Source organism: Echinops telfairi, unplaced genomic scaffold (assembly GCF_000313985.2).
Source record: "Echinops telfairi isolate 266 unplaced genomic scaffold, ASM31398v2 ScPeMD7_23;HRSCAF=83, whole genome shotgun sequence".
NCBI lineage: Eukaryota > Metazoa > Chordata > Mammalia > Afrosoricida > Tenrecidae > Echinops > Echinops telfairi.
Genome location: NW_022103920.1, coordinates 11,107,186 through 11,133,890, shown reverse-complemented (window position 1 = coordinate 11,133,890; position 26,705 = coordinate 11,107,186). Strand labels below are relative to the sequence as shown.

At 48.0% G+C, this 26,705-nt stretch overlaps 1 protein-coding gene across 2 annotated transcripts in view; it reads left to right on the top strand.

Annotated features, from left to right (window-relative positions):
- Positions 1 to 6,919: 6,919 nt before the first annotated feature.
- The window catches only part of BPGM (bisphosphoglycerate mutase), a 36,905-nt gene continuing 17,119 nt past the window's right edge, over positions 6,920 to 26,705 (top strand). The window contains exons 1-2 of one of the 2 annotated variants that reach the window (XM_004707893.2): positions 6,920 to 7,018; positions 22,185 to 22,845. In XM_004707893.2, coding sequence (XP_004707950.1) covers positions 22,245 to 22,845 — 601 coding nt within the window. In that variant the 5' untranslated portion in view covers positions 6,920 to 7,018; positions 22,185 to 22,244. Of the gene's footprint in view, positions 7,019 to 8,832; positions 8,945 to 22,184; positions 22,846 to 26,705 lie in introns of those variants that run through there. The other variant, XM_045288985.1, reaches the window with a different exon arrangement.

Sequence of the window (26,705 nt, the reverse complement as noted above, 5' to 3'; positions counted from 1 at the left end):
TGTGTGTGTGTATTACTATTTAGGGGAAAATGGTGAAGAGAATTTCATCCCAATGTCATTTCTCTTTCCATTGATTTGCAAACATGTTAGTTGAGCATCTACTGTGTGTAGTAAGCCAAAGTATCAAAAAGCAAACCCTCACAGAACTTGCAGACCAGTGGGGAGAGAGAGGTCATATATGATGTAAAAGAACATTTGTGTTAGTCTGTAAAGAAAAGTTACATGATCTCTTAACAACAGATAATTAAACCTAGGGGTTGTTCAAAGAGACAAAGTGGATTCTGGGAGACTCAGTAGGAGGCTACTGAGACAATCTAGGCCAGAGGGGAGGGGAGTGCCACGGGGCGGGGGCATGGAAGCAAGTCATTGAAAATCTGTACCCTTGGTTGAAACTGTGGTTGTGCTGGTGCTATGCTAAGAGGCTATAACCAACCATACCAGAAATTACATATTCGTGTTGTCACCGCCTTCAGGGTGTCATCCGGGGAAGTTCTACACCTGTTTCAGCGATGCTTCACAGCACTAAGCAATTCTGAATGCCTCTTTTAGAGCTTACTTCAGAACCTGTTTCTGAGCCAACCCAGAAAAATAGGCTTATAGCTGCAAATGGAGTCTTACTTTATACAAATCCCTAAAGGTGAGAAGGCACACATGTGTCATGTTTTTTAATTGGTGCAGCATTTATAAGAACTCCCTTACACGAGTTTGACATTCCTGTGTCTCTCTAGCGAGGTCCCTTAAGACAACAAGCACGTCTAAGGAAGGAGGAGGTGAAGTCCCCGCCTGCATCCGAGAATGAGGGTAAGTGCTTCAGGGCCAAGAGCTGGCGCCAGTTGGGGGAACCACCCCTTCACAGTTTTCTGGGCTGAGATCTTGACAAGAGGCAAGCTCCAAGTCTTTCTCCCATGATGCCCCTGGGTGGGTTCAAACCATCAACCTTTGGTTGTATTGGCAAGCCAGTATTGAAATACTGTGCTACCAGGGCTCAGTGGGGAAACCTCAAAGCAGAAGAAATGATTGGAGAGGGAGGATGGGATTTAAATATACATATATATATATTTATTTATATAAATATGTACTTTATTAATTTTGTTTATGACTTTTAAAGAAAAATGTGATCCTTGTTGTCCCACCACCCAGTTCATCAAATCAGTAATAGTATCGCTTTAATCCACCCCCTTCAATGTCACTCCTTTTTTTCTTTTAGGGAGAAGATAGAAAATACAGTATCTCTTAGAAGTGCAACAGCAAACTTCCCACAGAAAAAGAAGATGCTGAATGAAGTGATAGCCTTAAGTTTGGGCAAACAGGGTGCCCAGTGGAAAGAGTTCAAAGTTTAGGACGGCCAGGAGTCAAACTGGGCCTCTGCTGTTAGCGGCCCAATTCTGGACAAATTATCTCTCACCGCCTCATCTGTGAAGTGGAGATATGCGATGGGGCTTTCAAAAGTTCATGGAAAAATCCCACTATCTTGCAATTCCATTCTTTCCACCAATTCTTGGAAGCCCCTGGTATGTGCCAGATGTTTTGTGTGAGGCGTTAATAATAGAGCCCTGATTTCCACCTTCCTTCTCTCCCCTCCCCCACGTGCCTTTCTTCAGGGAAGGGAGATAATGGGGCGGCCTCCAGTAACCATTAGACATCTGTTTTCAACGTAGCTTATGTCACCCCAGAGCAGAGGGGAAAGAATCCTGCCTACTTTATTGGCGTCTGAGTGCAAACGCAGGCTGGTAGGCTTTGCATTTGGGTCAATAGCCTATCTTAGAGCACCCTGCCAGTTGGGGAAGCAAACGGCTCCCTGAAATCATTGAGTCAAGAAACGGAAACAACCTCCATGCCCCAAAGTACAGGACCAGCTGAATTAGGAGACATAGTTCCTGGAGATAGGGTCGCAAGATGGAAATGTATATTGACGGAGCAGTACAGGGCATGGGAGATGTCCATGATGAATTCATTCCCCCCACCCCCACCCCTGTAAAACAGTCTATGGAGTATGATTACAGACTTTTCAAAGTAATTGATTTATGTGGGAGAAATAGAAGGACATACAAAATGTTGACATGAGTTCTCTCTCACCGGTGCTTCAAATTTTCCCTTTTATATGTCCCAAACCTGCTACAATAAATGTAATGCTTTTATAATGAATAAATATAGCCTTAAAAAACTTTCACAGAGCAGAAATGGTGAGTACTTCATTCAAAGCTCACAGTTCCAGTCCTGGGAAGTTTGCTTTTGTTTTTGAAGGCTCTGTTTATTTGTTCTAACATTTCTTGGAACAATAAGGTGGAGATTTTGTAAAAGGAGAAAGGATCCCTTAATTTGGGGGGCACATGCTCTCCTTTTCCTGAAGGGTTCGTTTTCTGTCTTTTCTAGAACTGAGACTAGAGAGAACAAAAAACCAACCTGGCTCCTTTCCTACCCTCAAAGTACTTCATGGTGAGAAGGGGCTCTTCCTTGGTTCAGGACCTCCGGATTCCAGAGCACAGGAGCCCCGAATGCTACTCAGCCTCCCTTTCTTGCCAATCACCTCTCTGGGTCGCCATGTGATAACCCAGGGAATTTCTATTTCGTATGTTCTGGGAGGAGAAGGGAGGGAAAAACATGGTCCAGACCGCTTGAGGTTTTCCCTTTAGGACCACGTGGGCGTAGGTGTAACTGCGGGCTCTTACTGGGCATGACTGTTGCTGCTGTTCTTTGCCACTGGGCTGCTCTGACCCATCGCAACGCATGCCGAGGAGCACGACTCCATAGGGTTTTCCGGGCTGGGAGTTTTGGGAGCAGATTCCAGGCCTAATTTCTGAGGTGCCTCCGGTGGAGTTGAACCACCAACCTTTCAGCTGGTGATTGTGTGCCTCACCATTTGCACCCCCCATGGACTCAACGGCCAATGCTGTCGGTCGGTGCTATCCAGGCATCTTCCACTCGTTGTGTCCCCGTGTGCGACAGAATGAAACGCTGCCCAGTCCATTGTTAGTAATCACTGTCTCTCATGGAACACTTTCATGTGTGCCAGGCCCCACCTCGTTTCATGTCCACCCTGACCACCAAGGGACCACTCACTTCACAGAGCAGGCCCAGGAGGCCGAGGCCAAGTTGCTTGCCCAGGGCATTAGTTAGGTGGCAGCGTTATAGTATGGTGCTCTATTTCAAAATCGCTTCTGTGATTCTTCTTATTACTTGAACCAACTAAGGATATTCTTCGTTTTAGTGGGTGAAATGGAAGAAAAGCTGGCTTTCAGGTCCTTCCTGAGGGCCTATATAGTTGACTTGCAAAGCATTTTCAGTTTCAGGAGAGGGGGCCGATGCTTAATAGGCTAATGCTCAAGGGGTGGGGGAGGGCATTCAAGGCAGGCCTCTCCCTCTGGATTATGCAGGCAGACGTTCATCTGACCCTAAAGAAGGGATGGAGCTGTGGGGAGAATAAAGACCAGCAAAAACAGGCAGATCACATAAGACAGTGGTTCTCAACCTTCCTAATGCCATGACTCTTTCATAGTTCCTCATGTTATGGTGATCCCCAACCATAAAATTATTATTATTATTATTTTTATCATTTTATTAGGGGTGCATACAGCTCATCACAATCCATACATACATCAGTTGTGTAAAGCACATTTGTACATTCATTGCCCTCATCTTTCTCAAAACATTTCCTCTCCACCTAAGCCCCTGGCATCAGATCCTCATTTTCCCCCCTCCTTCCCCTGCTCCCTCCTCCCTCATGAACCCTTGATAATTTATAAATTATTATTTTGTCATATCTTGCCCTGTCCGACATCTCCCTTCACCTACCCTTCTGTTGTCCATCCCCCAGGGAGGAGGTTATATGTAGATCCTTGTAATCGGTTCTCTCTTTCCAACCCACCCTCCCTCCACCCTCCCAGTATCGCCACTCTCACCACTGGTCCTGAAGGGATCATCCACCCTGGATACCTTGTGTTTCCAGTTCCCATCTATACCAGCAACCATAAATTTATTTTCGTTGCTACTTCATCACTGTCATTTTGCTACTGTTATGAATCATAATGTAAATACCTGATATGCAGGATGTATTTTCATTGTTACAAATTGAACATAAACATAATTAAAGTGAGTGATTAATCACAAAATAATATGTAATTATATATTGTGGAATGTTTGTGTTTCTGATGGTCTTAGGCGACCCCTGGGAAAGGGTTGTTCTACCCCCAGGTTGAGAACCACTGACAGAAAAGGAGATAATCCTGTGTGTGGGACATGGAACCAGCTCTCCTGAGTTTGCTGGAAGATTGGAGCCAATGGCTATTTGAGTCTAGGGGCTATATGTAAGGAGGTACTAAATTATTTTGACCAGGTATCTAGACTATCATAAAATAGTATTTTATTCAGATCTGAATAGGGCACTCTGTTATACTAACCCTCAATGAAGCATACATTAAAGTGAATAATGACGTCTCAGGAAATGCACGGCAGAATGAGACTCTGGGTAAACTACTTTTGTTGTGTTTTTCATTTCTTGCTTCGATGAAAAGGAAGGCTATACCAAAGGTGGCTCAGAGTGGACTGGTGAACTAAGACATAAGGAGTTCCTGTCATAGTCTCTAAACTACTTGCTGTATTAAAACGTCTGATATATTAACTGTCTGTCTGGTTTTTCCTTTCAAAATTAGCCATCTTAATTTTAAAAATACATGTGAGGCTGGAAGGGATGGAGGCAGCAGCAGGAGGAAGTATTTTCCCAGAATGGTGAATGAGCTACTTTGGAATCTTGGCCTCTAAGCAGCTGGGTAATCCTAAGCAAATGACTTAAGCTTCAGCTTCCTCACCTGTACAGCTGAGGGGCTGCACTTAATTTCTTAATTAAGTGCACTCAAGTGCTAATATCCTTTGGAGTTCATCTTTGTCTTAAACAGGTTTATGGCTACCTTTGTGAGGCAAGGTAAGATGTCTTTATTCAGAAGTTCCTATGTGAGACAGTTCATTACCCCAAAATGTAGGGCCCATGATGTGCTATTCCTATCACAGATAACTATGGAAAACAGTTTTACTGGAGAGGAATAAGGATTTCTGTAATTCCTCTAGATGGGTGGTTCTCAACCTTCCTAATGCTGTGACCCTTTCATACAGTTCCTCACGTTGTGGTGACCCCCAAACCATAAAATTATTTTCGTTGCTACTTCTGACGGTCATTTTGCTACTGTTATGAATTGGGCTACCCCTAGTGAAAGGGTCGTTCGACCCCCAAAAGGGTCGCGACCCACAGGTTGAGAACCACTGTTCTAGATTCTTCTAGAATCTTGGTTGTGTTAAATGACACCTTTCATTTTAGGTAATGATTGATGAATGCCTTCATCTTTGGTGTCTGGTGCTTAGAAAACAGAAGACATCCTTCTGTTTTCTTTTTTTTGGGGGGGGGCCACTTATTCTACAAGGATCACATTTAATTTCTACTTGCCCAAATCACCGATTAAATTGTTTCCATCTTGTACCAAAATCACATATTCATAAACCAAATGCTTTTAGGATTGAATCTGAAGAGATGATGTTTGCTATCCATACCATTCTATGTGCCAAACTAGCTTACTCCCTTATAACTATTGAAACAACATTCAAACGAGCGGGTTCCCTTAAACCCAGAGCAAGAATCCCTGTCAACTGTCGGAACTCCGCTATTTATGAATGGCTTTGTCCTCTAGAACACGGGTGGTGGGCACTCTGAGTAGGAAGCTTTGACATTATATTCAAAGTATAGAAGCTTTCTTGTCACGTTGGCTGTGTTTGTTTTGGAGAAAAGGAAAACAAGGGGTATAGGATTTGGACATCGCTTTTGGAGGCCATTAAACACTAGCTTCTAGAAATGAAACTGGGAATTTCCCACATGGTCTTCAAACATAACATTCTTTATCTCTTTGCCCAAAGGTCTGACATATATGTTTCCAAACATCACCTCATCTTTCAAAGCACCTTTGATGGCAGGGCCTCATGCAGGCGTGGGGCGGGGTGGGGATGAGGGATATGGTGGGGGCGGCTCTGCAGGTTACACCTGTTCAGTAACTGTGGCCTCCAAAGGTGTAATTCTCCTCCTCCACCTGGTCTTCCTTTCCCGTGAGGTTTCCCTGGTGAATTCCATTATCACTTTTATCTTTCTTAATCACTGTATTGGGAGCTCTTACGGGTATTGTAACAATCTATAATTGAATTAGATCATGCATAATTGTACAATTGCTGCCACCATCGGTTTCAAACACTTTTTCTTCTTGAATTCTTTGATATCAGGTCCCCTTGATTCAACACACACCCCCGCCCCCCAACCGTCATCATTTTTCCTGCCCAACTGAAAGTGCCCGAGGGGATCCCTCCAAAAGCAATGAAAGAAAACCAGGCGTAGCTCAGCCCATAAGCTGGGCGCCTTCACTTTTCACTTCGGTCACAATTTGGGATTTAAAACCACGTATTTATGCAAAACACACTTGTCCCGCAGGACCGTCCCCTTTCAAGCTCAGGTTTCGATCCGTAACGTTCCCAGGAGTAGAAGAAACACCATCTCGTCTTTTCCAAGTGGCCGCCGAGCAGCTCTTCACAGGCAAGTCTCCCCGCATGATGCAAAACACGAACAAAAACAAAACCCTACTGAGAACCTGAAACGGCCAGACGCTTCTCAAGCCGGGGGTTTTCTATTTGCCGGGCGACGTTCACAGGCTGGCCTTCCTACTTCCCCAGGCGTAAGCCCGCCCACCAGGGTTGAAGTCAGCCTCTTACTGGTCCATTTTCATGCCCATCGTTTCATCTAGCCAATCAGCGTTCTAGTTCCTACGCGAGGGGGCGTTGAAAACGGAAAAGACAGCCGCCGGCTCCCGGGAATGGCGGCAGGGTGGCTGAGTGACAGCTCAGGCTTCCAATAGGAAAGGCCTTCGGACCTGCCCGGTCGAGCTCCGGGCTAGAAAAGAGCGTTGATGCCGGGGGCCCAAGATCAGTCCTGGGAAGGAGGCAGTGGCTCGTAGGCGGCCGGGAGGCGCAGCGTCGGCCAGCCTCTCTGCAGGTGAGTGGGGTTTTATTTGCAAGGATTGCTCTTGCGAACGCTTCCGTTGTAAATGGGGCTTGTGAGGGGCTTCGGAGCACGGAGAAGGCGGTTTCTTTGCTCCCCGCGACAGTCTCAGGTGAGAATCTGGCTCCAACGGCTCGCTGCCCCCGTGGTCCCTCTTCACTGTCCCCCTCCCGGAGGGAGCATCTCCGGGCGTCACAGGCCTGCCAGACGAGAGGAGGACCCAGACTTGGCCGTGGGGCCCCGATGGGCAGCATACCGGCAAGTTGGAGGAGGGATGAACGCCTCGCTCCGGGACCTTCCAGGCGCGGGACGGGTGGCAAACGCTGCTGAGCAGGGAGATCAGCGCCGTGTACTGAGTTCAGGGCGATGCCAGTATTTTCAGGGCGCTTTGACTCGCCTGAAAAGTGTTGGTAGGTAGGAAAAAAAAATCTGAATGCTCCGAAAGGAGACGGAATAACCCCAGCCAGGAGGCGAGTGTGCAGAGGTTTTTAGGTAGCTCTTAAATCTGCAGCCAAATCACAGCTTCTTAGAACTTTTAAAGAAATAACGCAAATGTTTTAAGTGTGTAGTTTCCTCACTATTTTTTGCAAGGGGCAAAGGTCGGCCTTACACTGGAGCATAATCGCCGTTCTCTCTCTGCCACGGATGATGTTGTACAGGACCCCCTGGGGGTTTTCGAGACTAATTGTGTACAGGGCTAGAAAGCCCAGCCTTTTCTCCCGCAGAGTTACTGGTGGTTTTGAACCTATGACCATGCGGATCCCACTAGAACTCACTAGAACATGACGATGGATATGCAAAATTGAAGTTCGCTGCTAAGTTTTGAAGGCTAGTAAATTGTTAGTCACGTGCTATAACTCTGGGTCCCCTGCTTAAAATGCCCTTCAAATGATGGAGGATGTATATAGCTTGTGAGTGGTACCCGACTGTTACCTGGTGGAATGCAGTACTGAAGCCTAGTAAGGAGGGCAAAAAACAAACCAAAAGCAAATCAAATGCTATCCTTCACCAAGATGTAAGAAGGTGTTCTATAATAAAGTCTGAACACAGGTCATTTGTCTGTTATAATCTCTCTCTCAAGGCCAGAAGTTAGGTTGTCTTATCCATCTTTGTAGTCCCACATTGCCTTGCGTGCTATAGAGTCTCCTTGATTGATGGTGGGCTTTAGAGAGGTATAGAGTCAATCAAACGGTGTTGTGGAGGGAGCATTGAGTTGGAAGTCAGGACACCTGAGTTTTCATCCTGAAGCAATTACTATTTGCTGCTCTTAAAAGAAAATAATTAACCCTCTCTGGCTCTTAGTTTTTGCATCTTTAAAAAAGTAGATACGTATTGCCTTATATTATTTCTGAGACCCATGAGTGTACAAAAGTCTGTTTTTAAATTAAGATGACTAGACAGTTTCCTACCAGAAGTGCACCAGCAAAATCTTGGTTCAGCACATTCGTTCCTTCTAGCTTCAAGGAGAGTCCATGTTCTTATTCTGCCCATATTTATATCAAACCAAACCCACACCCAAAAGATCATTGTAGAAACTTTCTAGAATACAGAAATAGAATGGAGCAGGAAAAAAATTACCACCCTTAATCTGGTCACCCAGAGGCCAACCACCATTCATGTTTGCATAGATCTTTCAACGTTTCTTCCTCTTTTGCCTCCTCTGGCTTCTACGCATGGTTGAGATTAACCAGCACGATTCACTTTGAGTAATGATTGATGTATCTGTGTTCACCCATGCCTTCATCCTTGTGTGTCTGGTGCCTGGAGAACAGAGGTACATGCAGCTGTTTCCACCGATAGGCCTTTTGAACATCCTTGGAATGAAATATGGCGTGAGGGGATGTTTACATGGGGAATCAGGACTGAAACTTTCCTGAGTACTGAAACTCTTTCACTGAAACTTGGACCCAAGGAAGAAAGGTACTTTGTAAAATGTTTACTGTTAACCTCCCTGAAGCATTTGAATTGTAGAAGGTTGCTTTGGCATTGATGATATTTCTAGCACTACATCTTAGGGACTGTGTCTTGCCACCATTTGTGCCAAACATTTGACCACACTTTGGTCAGTACCTACGTTGTTCTCTTGTCTTCCCCCATGCTCGTGTTACTTTATTTCCAGCTTTTGCATTGACTCACACTTTTGGCAAAATAGAACTGCTTCAATCGGCCTCAAGTTTTGATGAGTGAATTTAGCTCTCCTCCATTCAACCCATAATACTTGAAACCTTTTGAGTAGAATGGCTCATCATAATCTCATTTAATTTTCCTCATTCCTTTTTGAGAAGGATCATTTGCTTATTCTCATCTTTATGCATAAGGAAACAAGATCCAAAGAATTCAAATAACTTATCTAGGATCATATTGTCAATAGGTAGCAGAGCTGGGACTCGGGTCCAGATTTTTTTTGCCTCCAGATTTTTGGGATTTGATGGGAGCAGTCCGATCAAAGCCTACTGCCTTGAAGTTAGGAAACAGATGTGATGAGTCTGTATTGTCCACAATGGTGACATGGCCCACACAGCTAGATGTCAATTCAAGGTATAGATTTCTTCCCCTGAGTTGAGGGTCTACCTGCGATAGTTTGGTCAGCCCTTGTATCAAGTGAGCAGGGGAGGATGTTACAAGATGTAAGGTTGGAGAATGAGAGGTTAACTTGGAAAACATTTGTCAATGATAACCATTACTCTTGAAAAAGAGATGTTCTTACAATGCAAACTAAATGGAGAAATAACTGCAAAACTTTAGAAAAAGGGATAGACTATGACACTCCACAATAGGCTATTTTAGGCACAGTTATGATTGAAATTTAAATATTGAGCTTGATTGTGTATGTGTGTATATGTGTATGAGACGTTAAGAGTTACAAAGAGATGAGTCCTTACGTTTCATTTTTTTGACAATTATTCCATTTCATCCGTGATGTGACTAACCTCCCTTTCTCTTTGTCCTCAGATATACCCAGTTTATCTCTTTACAGTTTAAATTCTAATAAAATGGGGCTTATGAGTTATTGAAAAATGCAGTGAGGATTTGGACCAAGGAAAACTTCTAGATAATGTGGGATAGCAATTGAATACCTAAATGTGAGCTTTGGGTCGAATGAACTATGATTCTGTGCCCTTCATTGTGTAGGACCCCAGCTTCACATCACTGATTAAACTTCTTGCTCAACTTATGGAAATTGAAGATAAGGTTAAGTGTGTAGGCTGGGCTTCATCTTATGATTTGCTCCACCTGTTCATTAGCCGTGACAGTAGCATCTCAGATAGTACTAACTTCTAACCACGAAAGGAAGGGCGGGCAGAGCGCAAGGAATGTTCATTTGGAAGACCGGATGAGCCGCAGGCAGGGGAAGGGGAGGGACCTTCAAGAGGAGGCAGCGGCAGTCCATTTCGATGGAATTTCTATACAGGTGTAGAATGAAAGGTCTTTGAAATTACAAGCACCTACAAAGTGTGTTTTCTTTGTATCACCTATTTCTTTGCTATCAAGGCTGTTGGCATAGCTCCTGCTCAGGAACAGGTACGTGTCACAGTGGCAGGTTAGATCCTTGAAGCAGGCTTACAAGTTGACTTTCTAATTCTCTCTGTAGTTCTATCTTGAACACATTCCTAAATCATTTAGTTGAGCAAAAGTCAGGTGCTCAAACTCACTTTAATTATGCTCCACGTTGTCTTCTCTGAGAGCTAGAAACCATGATGAATGGGATTCCATTGCTAAGGTGCTCCCAATTCCGGCTAAGAACAAAGCCTAGTGATTTAAGAATGTTGGGACCATTGAGTGAAAGGATGCGTGGTTCAAGGTTAACAATGCTGATGTGATTCATAGATGTGTATATGGTAGCTAGACAAAAAAAAGAAAAATTCCACTGCTGTCCAGTCAATCTGAGTCATACTGACCCTGTGGGACCCAGTGGAACTGCCCCATAGGGTTTCCAAGCCTCTAACTCTTTACACAAGCTCTGTCCCACAGCATGAGTGGTGCCTTAAACATCGGCTGAGCAGTTTAACCACCATGCCACCGGCCCCTTCCAGCTAGGCCAGAGGGGGCAACCACAGCTTGTGGGCAATGCCCGTCCCTCGCTTTTTTTCTGTCCAGCCCACAAGCGAAGTAAAATGGGTTGTTACATGTTTAAATGATTGAAATCCAAGAAGAGGTATTTCATGGGTATGAAAGTCATTTGAAGTTGGAATTCTGTTGCCCATGAATGATGTTTTATTTGAACATCCAAATCCACTGCCATCGAGTAGATTCTGGCTCACATTAACCCTATGTAGGGTTTCTAACGCTGTAACTATTTATGAATGAACACCATCTCATCTTTGTCCTGTGGCTAACAGTCCAGTGCTTACCTGACAGTGCCACCAGTCCTCCTCTCTTGGAACACAGCCGTGGTTATTCATTGAAGTACCACCTACGGCTGCACGGGCACAGTTGTGTAGTTGTGACTTAGACCACCTGCCCTGCAAAGGCTGAAATTGTTACTCTCTAACCTTTTATCAAGTCTTTTTAATATGATCCAACTATTGAATTGTGTGATCTGTGAATTATATGCTAATGAAACTGCGAAAAGAGAGAGAGAGAGAGAGAGAGTTAGCCAACACCAAAGGTAAGCTATGGGTTTCACAGTCGCCAGCTTCATCCCCTTTTAAGCAGCCATTCTCTTGGCCCAGGTCTTCATTATTTGTTACCAGAATTATTGCAAACGTTTCACAATGAGTATCCATGACCCTGTTTTTTCCAGACTCTTATTTGAATTTGTGAGTACTGCCTGCTCCTACCAAAATGCATGCTATTAAACCTTTAACCATGCTCCAGTTTTACAGAAGAACCTGCCGTCTTTGGCCAAAGGCCTTTCCTTTTTGGGCCACCATCAGGTCTGTCCTTTTAGACTAGTCCCTCCTACTTCCTGTCTTACTCTGTACTTAGGGTGACCGTTGTTATTGTTAGGGTTGTTGAGTCAGTGTGGACTCCTAGCAACGCTATGGGAAATAGAACACAACAGTGCCTCGTCCTGTAGTGTCCTCACCATCTTTGCAATTTATGCCTATGGTCGCAGCCACTCTGTCACTCCATCTTGAGAGTCTTTCTCTTTTTCAGTGACCCTCTATGTTACCGAGAATGGTGTCCTTCCTCCAGGGACTGATTCCTCCTGCTAACGTGTCTAAAGTACACGAGATGATGTCTCACCATCGGAACTTCTGATGAGCATCCCAAGGGTGCTTCTTCTCAGACACATCTGGTAGTTCTCCTGGCAGTCCATTCAATAGTCTTTCCCCAAAGCATCATCCAGCCATTCTTTTCCAATCCCCTTTCTCCATTGTCCGGCTACCATGGGAAGAGGAGGGGATTAGAAATGTCCCTTTGCGTTAACATTTGAAAGAGGTCATTGGCAGCCGACTCCTCCCTCATCATTTGGTTTCTTGACCGCTGCTTCCTGGAGCATTGACTGTAAGCCCAGGTAAAAAGACATCCTTGACAACTGAAATCTTCTCTCCAGATAGCACGATGTGAACCCACAGTTTCCTAAATGGGAATGCTTATGAGTGAAAAGGTGTCCTCATAGTAATTCCATTGGAAAAATTGGCCTAAAGGTAGGCTATCCCAAGTGAGGAACCAGGATGATTGTTATAGTCCATCCCAGGTGGTGGTGGCCTAGCAGTCACACCTCAGGCTGCTAAATGCAAGGTCCATAGCTCGAAACCACCAGCCACTCCTCGGAAAGTCACAGGGGCGGTTCTACCCTGTCGGGCTGCTATGGGTGTCATTGACTGGATGGCAATGAGATGCTTTGTGTTTTTGGTAAACTCCAGCCAGTTTTAGTGGGCTCCCCGTTCTGTATATGCCTATTTTCTGGTCTCCACTCAATTTTCCCTCGACTAGATGTTTTTATGCCAATATTTATCTTGCACCTCTTTCTAAATGTAGCTTGAATCATGCTACATCCATGAAGAAGCCTTATTAGAAGTCCTCTCTCCTTGTCCCTCTTCCTTGTGGACATAGTGCTTTCTCATGATGCAGGTTACTTTGAGTTTTAGTGAAAATCGCCGCTGCCTCCCCCTCCTCCCCGCAGTTCCGTAGAGACATAATCTACGTTGACATTCATCCTCCTCCTCACCGTGTGTTGTGCCATGCCCAAAGGAGGCTGACCACCCATGTTTAAAGGACGACTGACTGACTGAATGAATGCCTGCCTGGGCCAAAGTGGGTAGATGGATGAGGATTTGGGTTGCCTGAGTACAAATCCTTCCTGTGAACGTGACTAAAAGTAGTTACATTTTCTACAGGAGCAATTAGTGAGAAAGAGCCAAGGACTGAGAACAAAGCCTTGAGGGCCCACGTGGCAGTAGGGCTAAAACCACACTCAAAACTGTGGCATTTAGCCGGCCTGAGATTGGATTCTAGAGCTATCAGTTAGTTTGTGTTACCTTGGCTAAGTTAACGGCCCTTGCAACATCTCTGCGTCTGTAAAGCGAGGGTAGTAACAGAACCTATTTCATTGACTCGATGACAGGGAGTTGGGCTGCTGGCTGGTTGGGTTCCAGATAATCGTGGTTTTGAAGATCAGAATCGTGCCAAGCACCTGTGGAGCACTCATTGAATGTTAGCTCTCATCCCCAAGCAGTAGTGTTTGTCGGTAGGAAGCTACAGAGACCTAAGACCAGGACGTAATCCTAGAAAATCCAGGGAAGTGCAGAGCTGCATCAGAGGGAGGAGGTTTTCCCTGTGAGCATCATGGACAATGACATCAAACAGTACAGGTCTCCGAAGTGTGAGCCCTGAGGATGGGTAGCCCAGGGGGAAGAATAAACAGGCAATCTCTTGGGCATGCCTTTCAGTAGAGTGGGCAAAAGGCAAGGTACATGCCAGAGGGCTGAAAGGTACTGGCGACAGCAGCAGTTCTTAACCTTCCTGATGCCGTGACCCTTCAGTACAGTTCCTCATGTTGTCATGAGGCCCCCAACCATAACATTATTTTCGTTGCTACTTCATAACTGTAATTTTGCTACTTTTGTGAATCGAGCGACCCCGTGAAAGAGTCGTTAGACCCCTCCAAAGGGATCTTGACTCACAGGTTGAGAACCGCTGGGCTAGAGGGAAGGAACAGCCCCAGAGGACTGGGAGGGAAGAGGAGACATAACCCAAACCCAGTGCTGTTGAGTTGATTCCACTCCTAGTGACCCAATCCTGACCCAAGCCAGGGTATTTTCAGTCACCTCATCTGCATGTGCAAGGTGGACAGTGAATAGGCAGACTGAAGAACAATCGGTGCGCTTGTATTGTGTTGCTGGAGCCGAATATCGAAAACCCCACGGACTGCTAACAGGACGAACTGATCTGTCTTAGAAGCACAGCCAGAATGCTCCTTAGAGGGGCAAGGATGGTGAGACTTGACCGTCACGACTTTTGGACATGCTGTCGGGAGAGACCAGTGCTTGAAGACAAGGCATCATGCTTGGTAAAGTGAGGGGCAGCACAGACGAGGACGAGCCTCAACGAGAGGGGTGGACTGTGTGGTGCAACAGTGGCCTCCGGCACAGCAACGCTGGTGAGCCTGCTGCAGGACTGTGCGGTGTTTCTCTTTGTTGGGCAGTGGGTCGCTCCTGGGTTGGACCTGACTTGATGGCACCTAACAACAACGACAACAAGGGTGTCGTGAGCTGTCCCTGGGGGTTTCCCAGGCTGTAAATATGTATGGAACCCAGCTGCCTCCTCTTTCTCTTGTGGAATGGCTGGTGGATTCGAACCCCTGACCTTTGGGGTGAGCAGCCCAGCGCTTAACTCACTGTGCCACCAGAACTCTGTGAGTTGAGATACAGAGTCCTGCCCAAGATTTTCTGGTTGAGTAAGCTTTTTCTTCCAACCAGACCCAAGTGAAGAGAGTCCATGTGGCCCTTCTCATTAAATGGCTAATCTAAAAGGAGTGAATTCAAGCACCCGTCACCTCTTGTGGAGGGTTACAAGAGAAACCCAGGGAACTAACTCATTGGTGGGTGGGGGCGGGGCAAAAAAAAAAGCTGAGGTTGGTATGATTTCAGGAAGTAGAGCAGAGTGTTGCATTTTGGGATGAGGAGTAGGTAGCCCTAGCAAGCTGCCTCTTTAGAAGTCAGGGTGCCCTGACTTGACCCTGTGCCGGAGGCTGTTTTCAGGAGCAGTAATGAATGGGGCTCCCTATCTGCTCGCCTTGTTTGTGTGTGTTTTGTGCAATGGATGCCCGGGGTTGGAAGGACAAGTTGTGACTGGGATGAGCTCTGAAGTGAAGCCAAGCGAGCCTGGATCCCCAACCCCAGGCCCGACAGTGCTCAGCGGGGAGCTGGAAGGGCATCGGTGCTGGAAGCAGAAGACCGGGAGAGCAGGCCCAACTGGCCACTTAGTGGGCCTCGTGCTCTTGAGCAAGTCAGTTAGCGTCTCCATCTTCTCCATGATGGCAATGGCCACGGAGACATGAAATCTGCAAAAGTCTACTAATGAATTATTCCCCGTCCTTCTTTCCCAATTCCTCAAGACACAGCCCCTTCAGTTAACTGCCTCCTACCATCTTGGCCCAGCCAACTGCCTTGTTGCCATGTTGGCAGGCCCCACCGCAACCGCCCAGTTGTTGCCTCATCCACACAACCCGACCATGGTGGTCCAGCAAACTTGGACTCAACCAACACATCTAAACAGCCCAGCACGCAACCAGGGCTCCTTGCTAAGTACCTTATGTGGCAAGTGCCGGGCTAGCTTCTGGAGAGTCATCAGGGAGTCCAACCTGCCTTCTACAGCTTACAATCTACCCGGCTACACAGACAACGTACAAGTCGTCCATCACAACTGTGCTGCCCTGCTCTCAGTGGGTGGGAACAAAAAGCAGGGGAGTCTGTCTACTTAGAACAGAGGGTCCCAGGATGTCATCTGGGACCACCAGTTCCAGTAACACCTGGAAACTTGTTGGCAATGCACATTCATTCGCCTGCGCACCTCAGATCTACTGAATTAAGAGCCGGAACTGTGGGAAACGGAGGACTGGGAAGAGAGTGTAAGTGGACGTACTCGCAATGCTCAGGATTGAAGCAGCCGGGGGAGGGGGGGGGCCCAGGATTCTGAGTGGCAGGAGGCCTTCCCATTTGTCAGTTGGAGAACAGTCCCTGTCACATTCTCCTAATTAAAAATCATCCCCACAATGTTCTCCCATAATAGTGCCACCTTCATGTTACCTCTTACTAGCACAGGGCTGATTACTGTACAGCCAGCAGCCTTTATCTATAGGAGCAGGCCTGTTTCTTTTGTTCTCCCCGCTCAAGGGGCAGTTGACTCCCCTCTGCCTGTCCCCAGTGAGCTTAGGAACCTCCAGGGTGGAGATACTCCCCTCCTTGTTATGTATGTAATTAATGAGGTCTGCATGTCCTGAGACTATAAGTCTGTAAAAGAATGTATTAGCGCTCTCTCTCTCTCTCTCTCTCCCTCCCTCCCTCCCTCCCTCCCTCCCTCCTCAGACCTGGCTTCATGGAAGAGGTGAGCACCCAAAGCGTTTGTCTATATTTTATTTATTCCCTTCAATTACACAGCTATCCCTTGGGACCCACACCCAGCTTTCTGTATTGTGGGGTTGGATCTCCTGGTGACCCTGAGGCACATTAACGTGTGAGAGCCACTGGCCTGGAGGAAATAACATTTACAGTAAACTGTAAAGCTTGCTGTCCAGAGCGGAAGGAGCCCTGCTGGCATTGTGGGTCAGGCTCCTAACTACAAGGTTGGCAGTTCAACACACCAGCTGCTCCTGGGGAGAAAAAATGAGGCAGTCTGCTCCCATAAAGACTCATATCTTGGAAACACAGTGTCAGGCTACTAGGAATCCACTTGATGGCAGTGGATGAGTATCCACTAAGGTAGCCACCAGGCATCTGTGGCTGCTGAATGGCAGAAATGTGGCTAGTCCCAATATCTCGGGCCGTGGGGGAAGGAGCCCTGGTGGGGTAGTGGGTTACAGCAGCTCGAAACCACCGGCTGCTGTGGGGGAGAAAACAGAGGCTTTCTGTTGCTGTAAAGAATCTGTCTCAGAAGCCCACAGGGGCAGTTCCACTCTGTCCTGTGGGGCCACTATGAGTCAGCACTGCCTGGATGGCAGTGAGTTGGATTTGCCTTTTTGAGGGCAATCAGTTTGGGTTTTAAGTGTGAAAGACATGCAAGATTTCAAAGACTTAATCTGAAAAAAATAAGATACTGCAAGGGTCATTTTTCTATTGTAGGTTGAAAAATTTTGTACATAGAGGGTTTAAAATACTATTAAGATAAATGTCACTTGTTAGAATTGGCTACTAGACGATGATATGTATGGCTTGCACTTGTGACTCGTCTTATATTTCAGTTGGGCAGAATGTATCTGAAGGATGAATACAGATGACCTAAAGTAAGGTTGGGCTATGGAGGAAGGAAATGACAAGAGGTGATGGGAGAGAGTTGAGTGTAGGATACAGTGTGTGTTAAAGTCTTAGTGGCTCAATAGGGTAGGCATCAGGCTCCTAACTACAAGGTTGGCAGTTCAAACCCACCTGCTGCTCTTCAAGAGAAAGATGAGGCTGACTATTCTCATAAAAATGTATAGGCTCAGTAACTCAAAGGAGCAATTCTATTCTGTTCTATTGCTAATGGTCAGAGTTAACTTGACAGCAGTTTAAGGAGCCGTCAAGGAACCCTGATAGCCCAGGGGTTTGCTGCCTACCCACCAATCTTTCTGCGGGTGAAAACTGTGGTAGGCCGCTTCTGTAAGGATGACAGTCTTGGAACCCCCGCAGGGCAGGTCCACTCTCTCCTGTAAGGTTGCTATCGACAGCAATGGGTCCAGGAGGGGTCCTGAGGACACAAGGGTTCCGCCTGTAGTCTCTACCAGAAAGGCTGGCAGTTTGAACAGCTTCTTGGGAGAAAGGCCTGATACCGACTCCGGTAAAGATTACAGCCAAGAAAACGCTCTGGGCCCGTTCCACTCTGCCACGCGAGCTTGGACTCAACTCGATGCCAACAACAGCAGCGCCATCAAGATGGTAGTTGGGGTGGGTGGGCGGGGGGTGGATTATGGGATTCTGGCCAATAAATTCACTGAGAGAGAGGAGAACTCGACTTGTCCACGTCCTGCTCTTGTCTGCCCCAGCCCGCCCTTGGCCTGGGAGAAGCACCATCAGCAGGGTCACCTGCAGCTCAGTGGAAGCCCGGAAGCACTTGAAGTGCTGGCGCTGAGCAAGAATTGATGACAGCTGGGAGCTGTGCTGGCGTGGACAGAGGGTTTGGGGAAGGAGGACGGTGAAGTGGGGTCAGGCAGAAAGCCAGAACTTGACCAGCTGTACTGGCCTCTAATGGGAACGCTGGGCTAAGGGTTCAATCCGTCTCCTGAACTAAAGTGACCTCAGAATTCCCCTGTGGTTTGGGGGAGATTGGCCTTCCCATCCCAAGTCAGAACCTAGCAGAAGTCATCGACAGCCCACAGCCCACAGACGTCCTCTGTTGAACTCACCTTTAAAAACATCAGTGCAAGTGAGTTGCCGTTCTCTAAATCGGGCTAAAACATGCAACTCTGTGTTTCCCTCTCCCGGGGCAACAATATGGAGCTGCGTCGTGGTGGTGGCTCCCTGTACTTTTCACAGGAGGTTTTAGGATCGGAAAGGATTGTTTGTGTTATCAGGAGCTATTTCCCCACCATGAAAACAAGCCTGCAGGCTACATCCAGCGTTCTCCCAGGCTTGCGCAGGACCCTCCCATCACGTTCCTCTCCAAGGAAGCTCAGAGAAAGGCGCTCTCCCCTCAGTGGGACCAGGCTGAGGAAAGCTATGTCCATGTGCGCAAAGGTCGCCCCCCCAGAGGAGCTGCCTGTCCATTCTAAGCGGTTCACTAGTCTCCCCGCTCCCTCTCGTCCAGGCCACGCCTCTTCACCAGCCACTCTCTCCTCGGCACAGGTCTGCTTGGCCATGGCAGGCATTTGGGTTTGCATGCTCGGCCTTAAACTGTACATCACCCTGGCTGCAGTGTTACTGTCAGTGGCCTCATCTGTGGGAGACCTGGCCCATGGAAAAGGGAGCATGGAGAAAACCTGAGGCATCTGCAGTGTGGTATTGGGGAAGAATACGGAATATACCAGGAACTGCCCGGAGAAGGAGCTGATCTGTCTCAGAAGAAGTACAGCCAGAATGCTCCTTCGAAGCCTTTGGCAAGACTTTCCCCTCGTATGCTTTGGGCATGTTATCAAGAAAGAGGGGTCCCTGGAAAGGAGAGGGACCTGGTAGAGGGTCAACCCATGAGTTGGATTGGCAGAGTGACTGCAGCAGTGGCCGATCAAGCGTACAGTGATTGCGAGGATGGCGCAGAACCGGCAATGTTTCCTTCTGCAGGGGTTAGGCTTGCTAGGAGTTGGAACTGCTTTGACAAGAACATCAGATAGCTTGCTAGCTCGATTCATATTGAAACACTGTCACACATAGAGTAGTGAACCCACCAGCCACTTCCCAGGAGAAAAAGGAAGCTGTCTACCTCTGTCAAGATTTAAAGTCTTGGAGACCCAAAGGGGCAAATGCTAATTCATTACTCAGTTGTTTGTGGTGAGGTTGGTAGTTGGGGAACAGTTGGTGTAGCACACCAGAGAGCTTACACAATGATCGAAGACTCAATCCCTGCCGAGCTCAATTTGTTTGTGCTCATTTAACAGTTGAGTGGGGGAGCAGCCATTGCTGGATCCCAGGAGTCGGGCAGGAGGTGACTTTGTGACGCCCACACACGAGTTGGGCTCCTGATCCCTTTTCATCCCAGGGAAGAGGGTGTGTCTTTGCGCCTGCACTTTTGTTCCTCTGCTGTGGTGTTTTAAGAAGAAGAGAGAAATGGATTTAAGTGTTACAAAGGAGAGTGTGTCTTCCCAGGAGCCCTGGGGGTGCTGGGGGTTACACAGGAAGCTGCTCAAGGCCAGGTCAGCCATTTGAACCCAGCAGCCGCTCTGTGGGGGGAAGAGGGGGCTTCCTCAGAATCACACAGGGAACCTAGAGGGGCCGTTTGCGGTGAGTCAGAACTGACCCGATGGCGGTGAGCAGGGACTTGGGGTTGCTATATGACAAGATGCTGAGGTGCCGGGGTGGCTGAGTGGTGTGTTGTTATTACTACACTGACTTGGGTCTTGCCAACAGATGGAGGAGGCACGCTTCTGCCTCGATTGCTCACCAGACCCTCTTCCGCCGGAGAGGAAAACGGCTTCCTACTCCTTGCTTGCCGAGTAAAGAAAGCTAAGGGTGGTGATGGAGGAACAATGACGGTCTTGTTCTTTCCTCCAAGAAAACCCAAGCACGAATGCGTCCAGTTTTGTAGGGGCTGAAGCGTCTACTGTTTGGTTGCATTAAAGGCTCTTTGGGAAAGCAATACAGAATCATCTTCTGTTGGGAAATCAAAACAAAAGCCAAGCACCCATGACCACGGGCATCCAGGGCTTGCCCTCTTCCACGGTCTTAAAAGGGTCTGTTGGTTGAAGGGCATGGGAGCTTAAGTCTCCTCTCAAGTTCCTTTTGCCATTGAGCACAGGTTTTAATCAGCAAAGGGCTGCCACCAGCCTGTCATCCCGCCCTGTTCTGTCTCTCTTGACTCCCCTGCCCTCCCCAGCCCCGAATTCTCAGCCCAAGAAGTGCCTTCTGCCGAATCCCAGTTCCTCCCAGCACACGGTGCTTCCCCGCGCCACATCAGCAAAAGCTTCAACCTGAAGCTTGAATGGAGACGAGGATCACAAGCGCCCCCCCACCCCCCATCATCCTTGTCTGCTTTCCACCCAGATAGGAAACCTTCTTTCAGAGTTTCAAAAAAAAAAAATTTTTTTCTCCCATGAATCTTTCAAAGTTACCCAGATTCATTCTCAAGTGGATCCTGCTTCATAGCAGCCCTCTTCTCCGAGGTCGTCAATCTTTGCTCGTTTTTCTCCGCAGAGTGGCGGGTGGGTTCTGAACCACCGGCCTCACAGCAGCCTGACACTTAGCGACACCACCACCAGGGCGAAAGGGAGGCAGGCCTTAGCTCGAGACGCCACTCATTTTGTCACCGAATGTCCGGTCACTCTGGTGAATCACTGTATAGGTGACACAGAAATCTCCAGTTAATGGGAGGTGACCCAAAGGGCAGAGCAGGCTCACGTGATCATCACTCCCCAGCGGGAAGGGCCTGGGTGGAGGTGGAGAGTGCTGGGCAAGTACTCAGAGCAACCTTCGTCTATGTAGATGGCCTGTCCAGGAGAGAGGAGGCTGGTACGGCCTGGTGTGGGGGCTCTCCGGCTCTTTGGCCCAGCTGCTGCCACTCTGGGGAGTTCAGAAAGGCTTACTGTCCTAGACTCCTCTCTAGCCGGGGATGCCTGTGGCTGGTGGCTGAGGCAGAGGGGCGGGGCCTCCTTATCAGACAGGTTCCTCTCCCTCCTGTGGGCCTGCCCTTGCTAATCTGCTTCTCTGGGTAGCATCGCCCAGCTGTGTGCGTTGGATAGCGTGTGTTTTGCATCTGGATTTATTCCGGCTGCAAGCTCATTCTGGAGGCCACGTAAGAGATTGTTGAGGTGTCACCGTGGTGTTCGTGGTCCTTTAAGGCATGGGGATGCTGTTGGTCGGTTGGCCTGGCAGACCTGAGATGGCCTCGGGTGTGGTCCAGCCAGTGGTACCAAAGAACACCAATTGGTGACAGACCAGATGCATGTTGGTGGCTCATTGAGATAACGTGCTTAATGATGTCAGCCACAAGAAGGCCAGACTGGTAAATCTTGCCTTCCCCACCAGAGGGAAAACCAAGCGAGAGGGGTGCCCTCAGTCTAGACTCTAGAGGCAGCTATTAGAAGTGGGGAGTCCCAGTCCCCTGTTGGCCTTTTAGATAGGAATCCATCCCGCCCAGTGCTCTCTGTGGTGAGCACAAACCGCCCTTTTATTGGGTGTAGGTGGAGGTCTGTTATTTTTACATGGTACAATTAACACACTATCCACAGCGATGAGAAAATCGTAAGTCAACTTGCGTCCCTGTAATTAATTAGCTGTAGACTAGGCCTGCCTTCACCACCGTGGATGGCTGACGTCAAAGCCACTTCAAAGGCATTCCGGTTTCCTTTGGAAGCTGGCCGTTGTCCTGCAGGTGTACTGGCCAGATGAATGATGGCTTGTAACCACTCATCTGTGTCTTCTCTCCCTAGATGCCCTGCTTCTGCTGAACACGGGACCTCTAACGGCACCCCGAGGGCCTGGCCACCAGGATGTCCAAGTATAAACTGATCATGCTAAGACACGGGGAGGGCGCTTGGAATAAGGAGAACCGCTTTTGTAGCTGGGTGGACCAGAAACTGAACAGCGACGGGCTGGAGGAAGCGCGGAACTGTGGCAGGCAGCTGAAGGAGCTGAACGTGGAGTTTGACCTGGTCTTCACGTCCATCCTGAATCGGTCCATCCACACAGCCTGGCTGATCCTGGAGGAGCTGGGGCAGGAGTGGGTTCCCGTGGAAAGCTCCTGGCGCCTCAACGAGCGTCACTACGGGGCCCTGATCGGCCTCAACCGGGAGAAGATGGCCCTGAATCACGGCGAAGAGCAGGTGAGGATCTGGAGGAGGAGCTACAGCGTGACGCCGCCCCCCATCGAGGAGTCCCACCCTTACTACCGGGAGATCTACAGCGACCGGAGGTACAAGGTGTGCGACGTGCCTGTGGACCAGCTGCCCCGATCCGAGAGCTTGAAGGACGTCCTGGAGAGACTGCTTCCCTACTGGAACCAAAGGATCGCCCCGGAGGTGCTGAGCGGCAAAACCATCCTGATCTCTGCGCACGGAAACAGCAGCCGAGCGCTCCTGAAGCATCTGGAAGGTACGGTTCGCGCGCTGCTGCGCCGTGGGGGTGGCTGAGCCTTGCAGTTGCATCCTCAGCGGGAAGGGGCGTCGTGGCTAAGCGACTAGTGCCCCCACCCACCTGGGAGACGTTCCTTCCGCATCGCCCACTGTCACGGTCCCCCCGTAGAACAGAAACCCGCTGGCTGCCCGCCTTTTGCAGAAGCAGAAGTTAAGAAAGTTAGTGACCACCGGGATCACTCCCAAGGGCTGGTGGAAGCACAGAGTAACCGCCCCACCCACCGCCCCTGCCTCTGCTCCTGGGTTCTGGATGAGTGGGTGTGTGGCCTAGTTGCATTTCTACCAAGTTCCCAAATGCTGCTGCTGCTGCTGCAGACGTTGCTGCTGCCTTTTGGAACCACGGAACTAAAGGATTCCGTGGTCTTGCGTAGGAAGTAAGCCTTTGAATTCATTCTTCCCATTTCAGTTGTGCCGACCAACTAAAACTGGGCTGGGAGGAAACTTGTTCGGGACATCAGGACAGTCATCAGAACTTAATCTCCCCTTTAGGAAACAAGGGCCTTCTTGTTTGCTTAGCAATCAAATCTCTTGACAGACAGACTCTAAAACAACGATGCCCTGCTCAAAGAAGGCGGCTGACCAGTCCTCTGTAAATGTTCCTTGCCCTGCGCCGTTCTGTCAGTAACCCAGCATCCAATGGGACTCTTGACTGCACCTCACAAGTTTCCAATTTACTGGGCTTTAACCTGTGATCCCTCCCCCAACGCCATTTAGGTTATTAACGCAGTTTCCCCCTGCCCCCCATGTTTTACACATTCAAGTCCATTCCGATTTCCACCGCGTCAGTCATAACTGAACCAGTTCAAACCAATCAGAATGCTGGTAGATGAAATGAGGGTAGGGAGGGGTACGATAGCGATAGACATGGCGCATAAATTTCACTAGTTTGTTTGAGTCTTTAAAGTGTAGCCGCACTTGAGTTTTGTGCCATTTCTTTAAACCTTAAACAATTCCTGATGTGCGTTCAGGCTTCGGATTCCACAGCAATTTTCATGTTCCAGGTCAGACTTAGTCATGGAATGGGGACAAGGTAAGAGGGAAGAAGATGAAAACCAGGATGGCTCATTACTTAGCTTGATCCGAAGTTTTTGGAAATAATCAGTATCCTTCAGGGTCCCCACTTTATTTTTAAGTCTGTGATCGTGGGGTCCGCATGTATTCCCAAATGCCCTGCATGCTGACTATCTTCCCATGTAAGGGACTAAATGAACTCTTGTAAGGACTTCGGTCACTTACTCGGGCATCAGTGACTCACCGTGAAGAGCCGTCAGGGGCCGGCTCTCCCCTCACTGCCTGTACCAGGTATCCCTCCGCGTCTGCAGCGACCCTCTCTACCTTTCCTCACTGTCGGCAATTGGTTATCTGGTACTTGGACGCCTCTCTGCATTTTCACTCTGCTTTACTCCTCTATAAGGAATCCCAGTGGTGTAGTGGTTATGCATTGGGCTGCCATTCACGTGATCGGCAGTTTGAAACCATCAGCAGCCCCGAGGGGGAATATTGTGCTTTCTACTCCCGTAAACAGTCTCAGCAACCCACGGTGGGGTTGCTGTGAGTCAGCATTGACACGATGACAATGAGTTGGTTCTTTTTCTTTTACCCTTCTCGACGAGGCTGGGCCAACAATGAAAGAGTTGGCATTGCATGTAGACTAAAGGAGAGTAGGCAGTTGGCCTACTTAAGGAAGGAAAGAAGGAATCTTGATGAGATTTCCATGTAAAGTTTTTTGGTTTTTTAAAAATTTTTATTTCCATGTAAAACTTGTAGTCTGTGTGTTCTTTCCCTAATTTCTGCAACAGGGCCAAGAGCCAAATCCCTATTCTGATACCTGGCATGTACCAATCATTCCAAGACCTCAAGCCTGCAGCAGCTCTTATTGGCAGTTAAAAACCTGTGATTAGACATGATACGTCACCTGTTTGTGTGTGTGTGCATCTCTATGCTTTGATTGTATACACCCCACCACAGAGAAGTTTCTGCCCTCTGTTCAGAGGGAGTGACCCAGACCCTCATGATAGTAATGGAATAGAGCACTCTGGTTGGAAGAAGAGGCGAGGCCCCTCTTAGGACAGCAGCCAACTAACCCAGAATCTGCTAGTTTTCTCTGAAGATACTCTTGCCTGCCCACCAACTCAGTTTTAAACAGATCACCCTAGGAGCAGGCTTCCTGCTCAGAATCCTGCGTTCTCTCTGACCGCCCCTGTCCCCCCAGCACCCCCACTTCGCTAAGGAAATCCTCCTTAAAAAACAAAACCGAGCAAAACAAAAAGCCGATCTTGCTGTTTAGGATGCCGAGTCTCTTTAAAGCTATTCTGCAGCCTCAGCCGATTCCAGACACTCCAGCTAGTCCAGGGAATCCCTGCAGCCTTCTCCGTAACCTCGCCATCTCTGTAGGAGGCAAAGGCTCCCAGACAGGAGAGTGGATGCATCACTTAACTCTGTTTCTTTTCTTCTCCAACAGAATGGGAGGCTAGGAGGTGAGTTTAGCAAATGGTGGTGTAAAGAAGGCTGCCACCATGGTGGGGCCAAAGGGAGCGGGATCAGTCAGTTAGGTCTGACACAAGAAAGCTCACTTACTGCTAAATCGGAGGGCATCTTTCAAACCAGTCATTTATTTAGAACTGATTGAACGGTGCAATCCGTGACCCTCAGATCCAGCAATTCCACTCTTTTCAGTGCATGCCCAAGAGACATAAAACTTCTGCCCACACCAGAGTGTCATGGGAGCATTCTTCCTCCTAGTGAACAGATGGGAACAACCCAATGTGCACCCACTGACTCGAGGGTACAATTCCAAGGAGTGTGGGATTTGGAGGGTGGGGGGAGGGGGGAGATAATGAAAAGGTTCTAAAGTTGATTGTTGTGGTAGATGCAGAACTCTGTGAACAGCCTCAAAGACATGAATTTGCGATCATTCGAAATTCACACACGCCCTAAGTCATGGCTGGTCTGTGAGTTGCATCTCAGTGAAGCTGTTGAACATGTTTAATCAAATGGCTTAATGAAAGCTTAGAAGACTTAGCATTGTTTGACCTAGAACACAGAAAACTTTAAGGTAAATTAATACAAATTATTATAGAAGATCTGGTGGCGGGCAGCCGGGTTATGCATTGGGCTGCTAACTGCAAGATCAGCAGTTCAAAACCACCAACAATTCTCCTGTAAAGAATCACAGTCTAGTTTCAGTCTGGGAAACCCACAGGGGCAGTTCTGCTCTGTCCTATAGGACCCCCAGGAGTCAGAATCAATTCAAGGGCAGCAAGTTTGGCTCTTTTTCTTTGGTCCTATAGAAGAAATAGCAAAATGGAAATGCATGCAGGTGGGGGGAAATGAGAGCCAGCTTTGTCCACCAAGGGTGGCCCAGGGCTTGCCTGTTGAGCTGGACTCTCCTTGATGGCAGCGAGTTGGAAGCATTTGGTTAACTTTTCAGTAACCCTCGCCTTAATCCTGTGATGCAGATCTAGCACGCCACGAATGTTCTTTTTAAGTTAGACACAGGATGCTAAAGGACCATTCAGAGATGAATAAAATTGAAGTTAGTAGATGCTAATATATTTATATTAAATTATAGTTAATACATTTAATTATTAAAATTTAAGCCCTTCTAGCCCTGTCTTTGTAGCCAGGCTTCCTAGACAATGTGATTGGGTTGTTTGGGGTGGGGGGTGGAGGGTGGGGAGAAGATTGTTTGGGGGAAGCAGGAAGGCCTAACTGGTACAGAGACTTGAGCAGGAAGTCTGTGGACAAGGGTTGGAAGAAGGTGTCCCTAAGAGGTGTCTGGGATAGAGACCAAACCCAAACCAAATCGCCCTCTGTGCT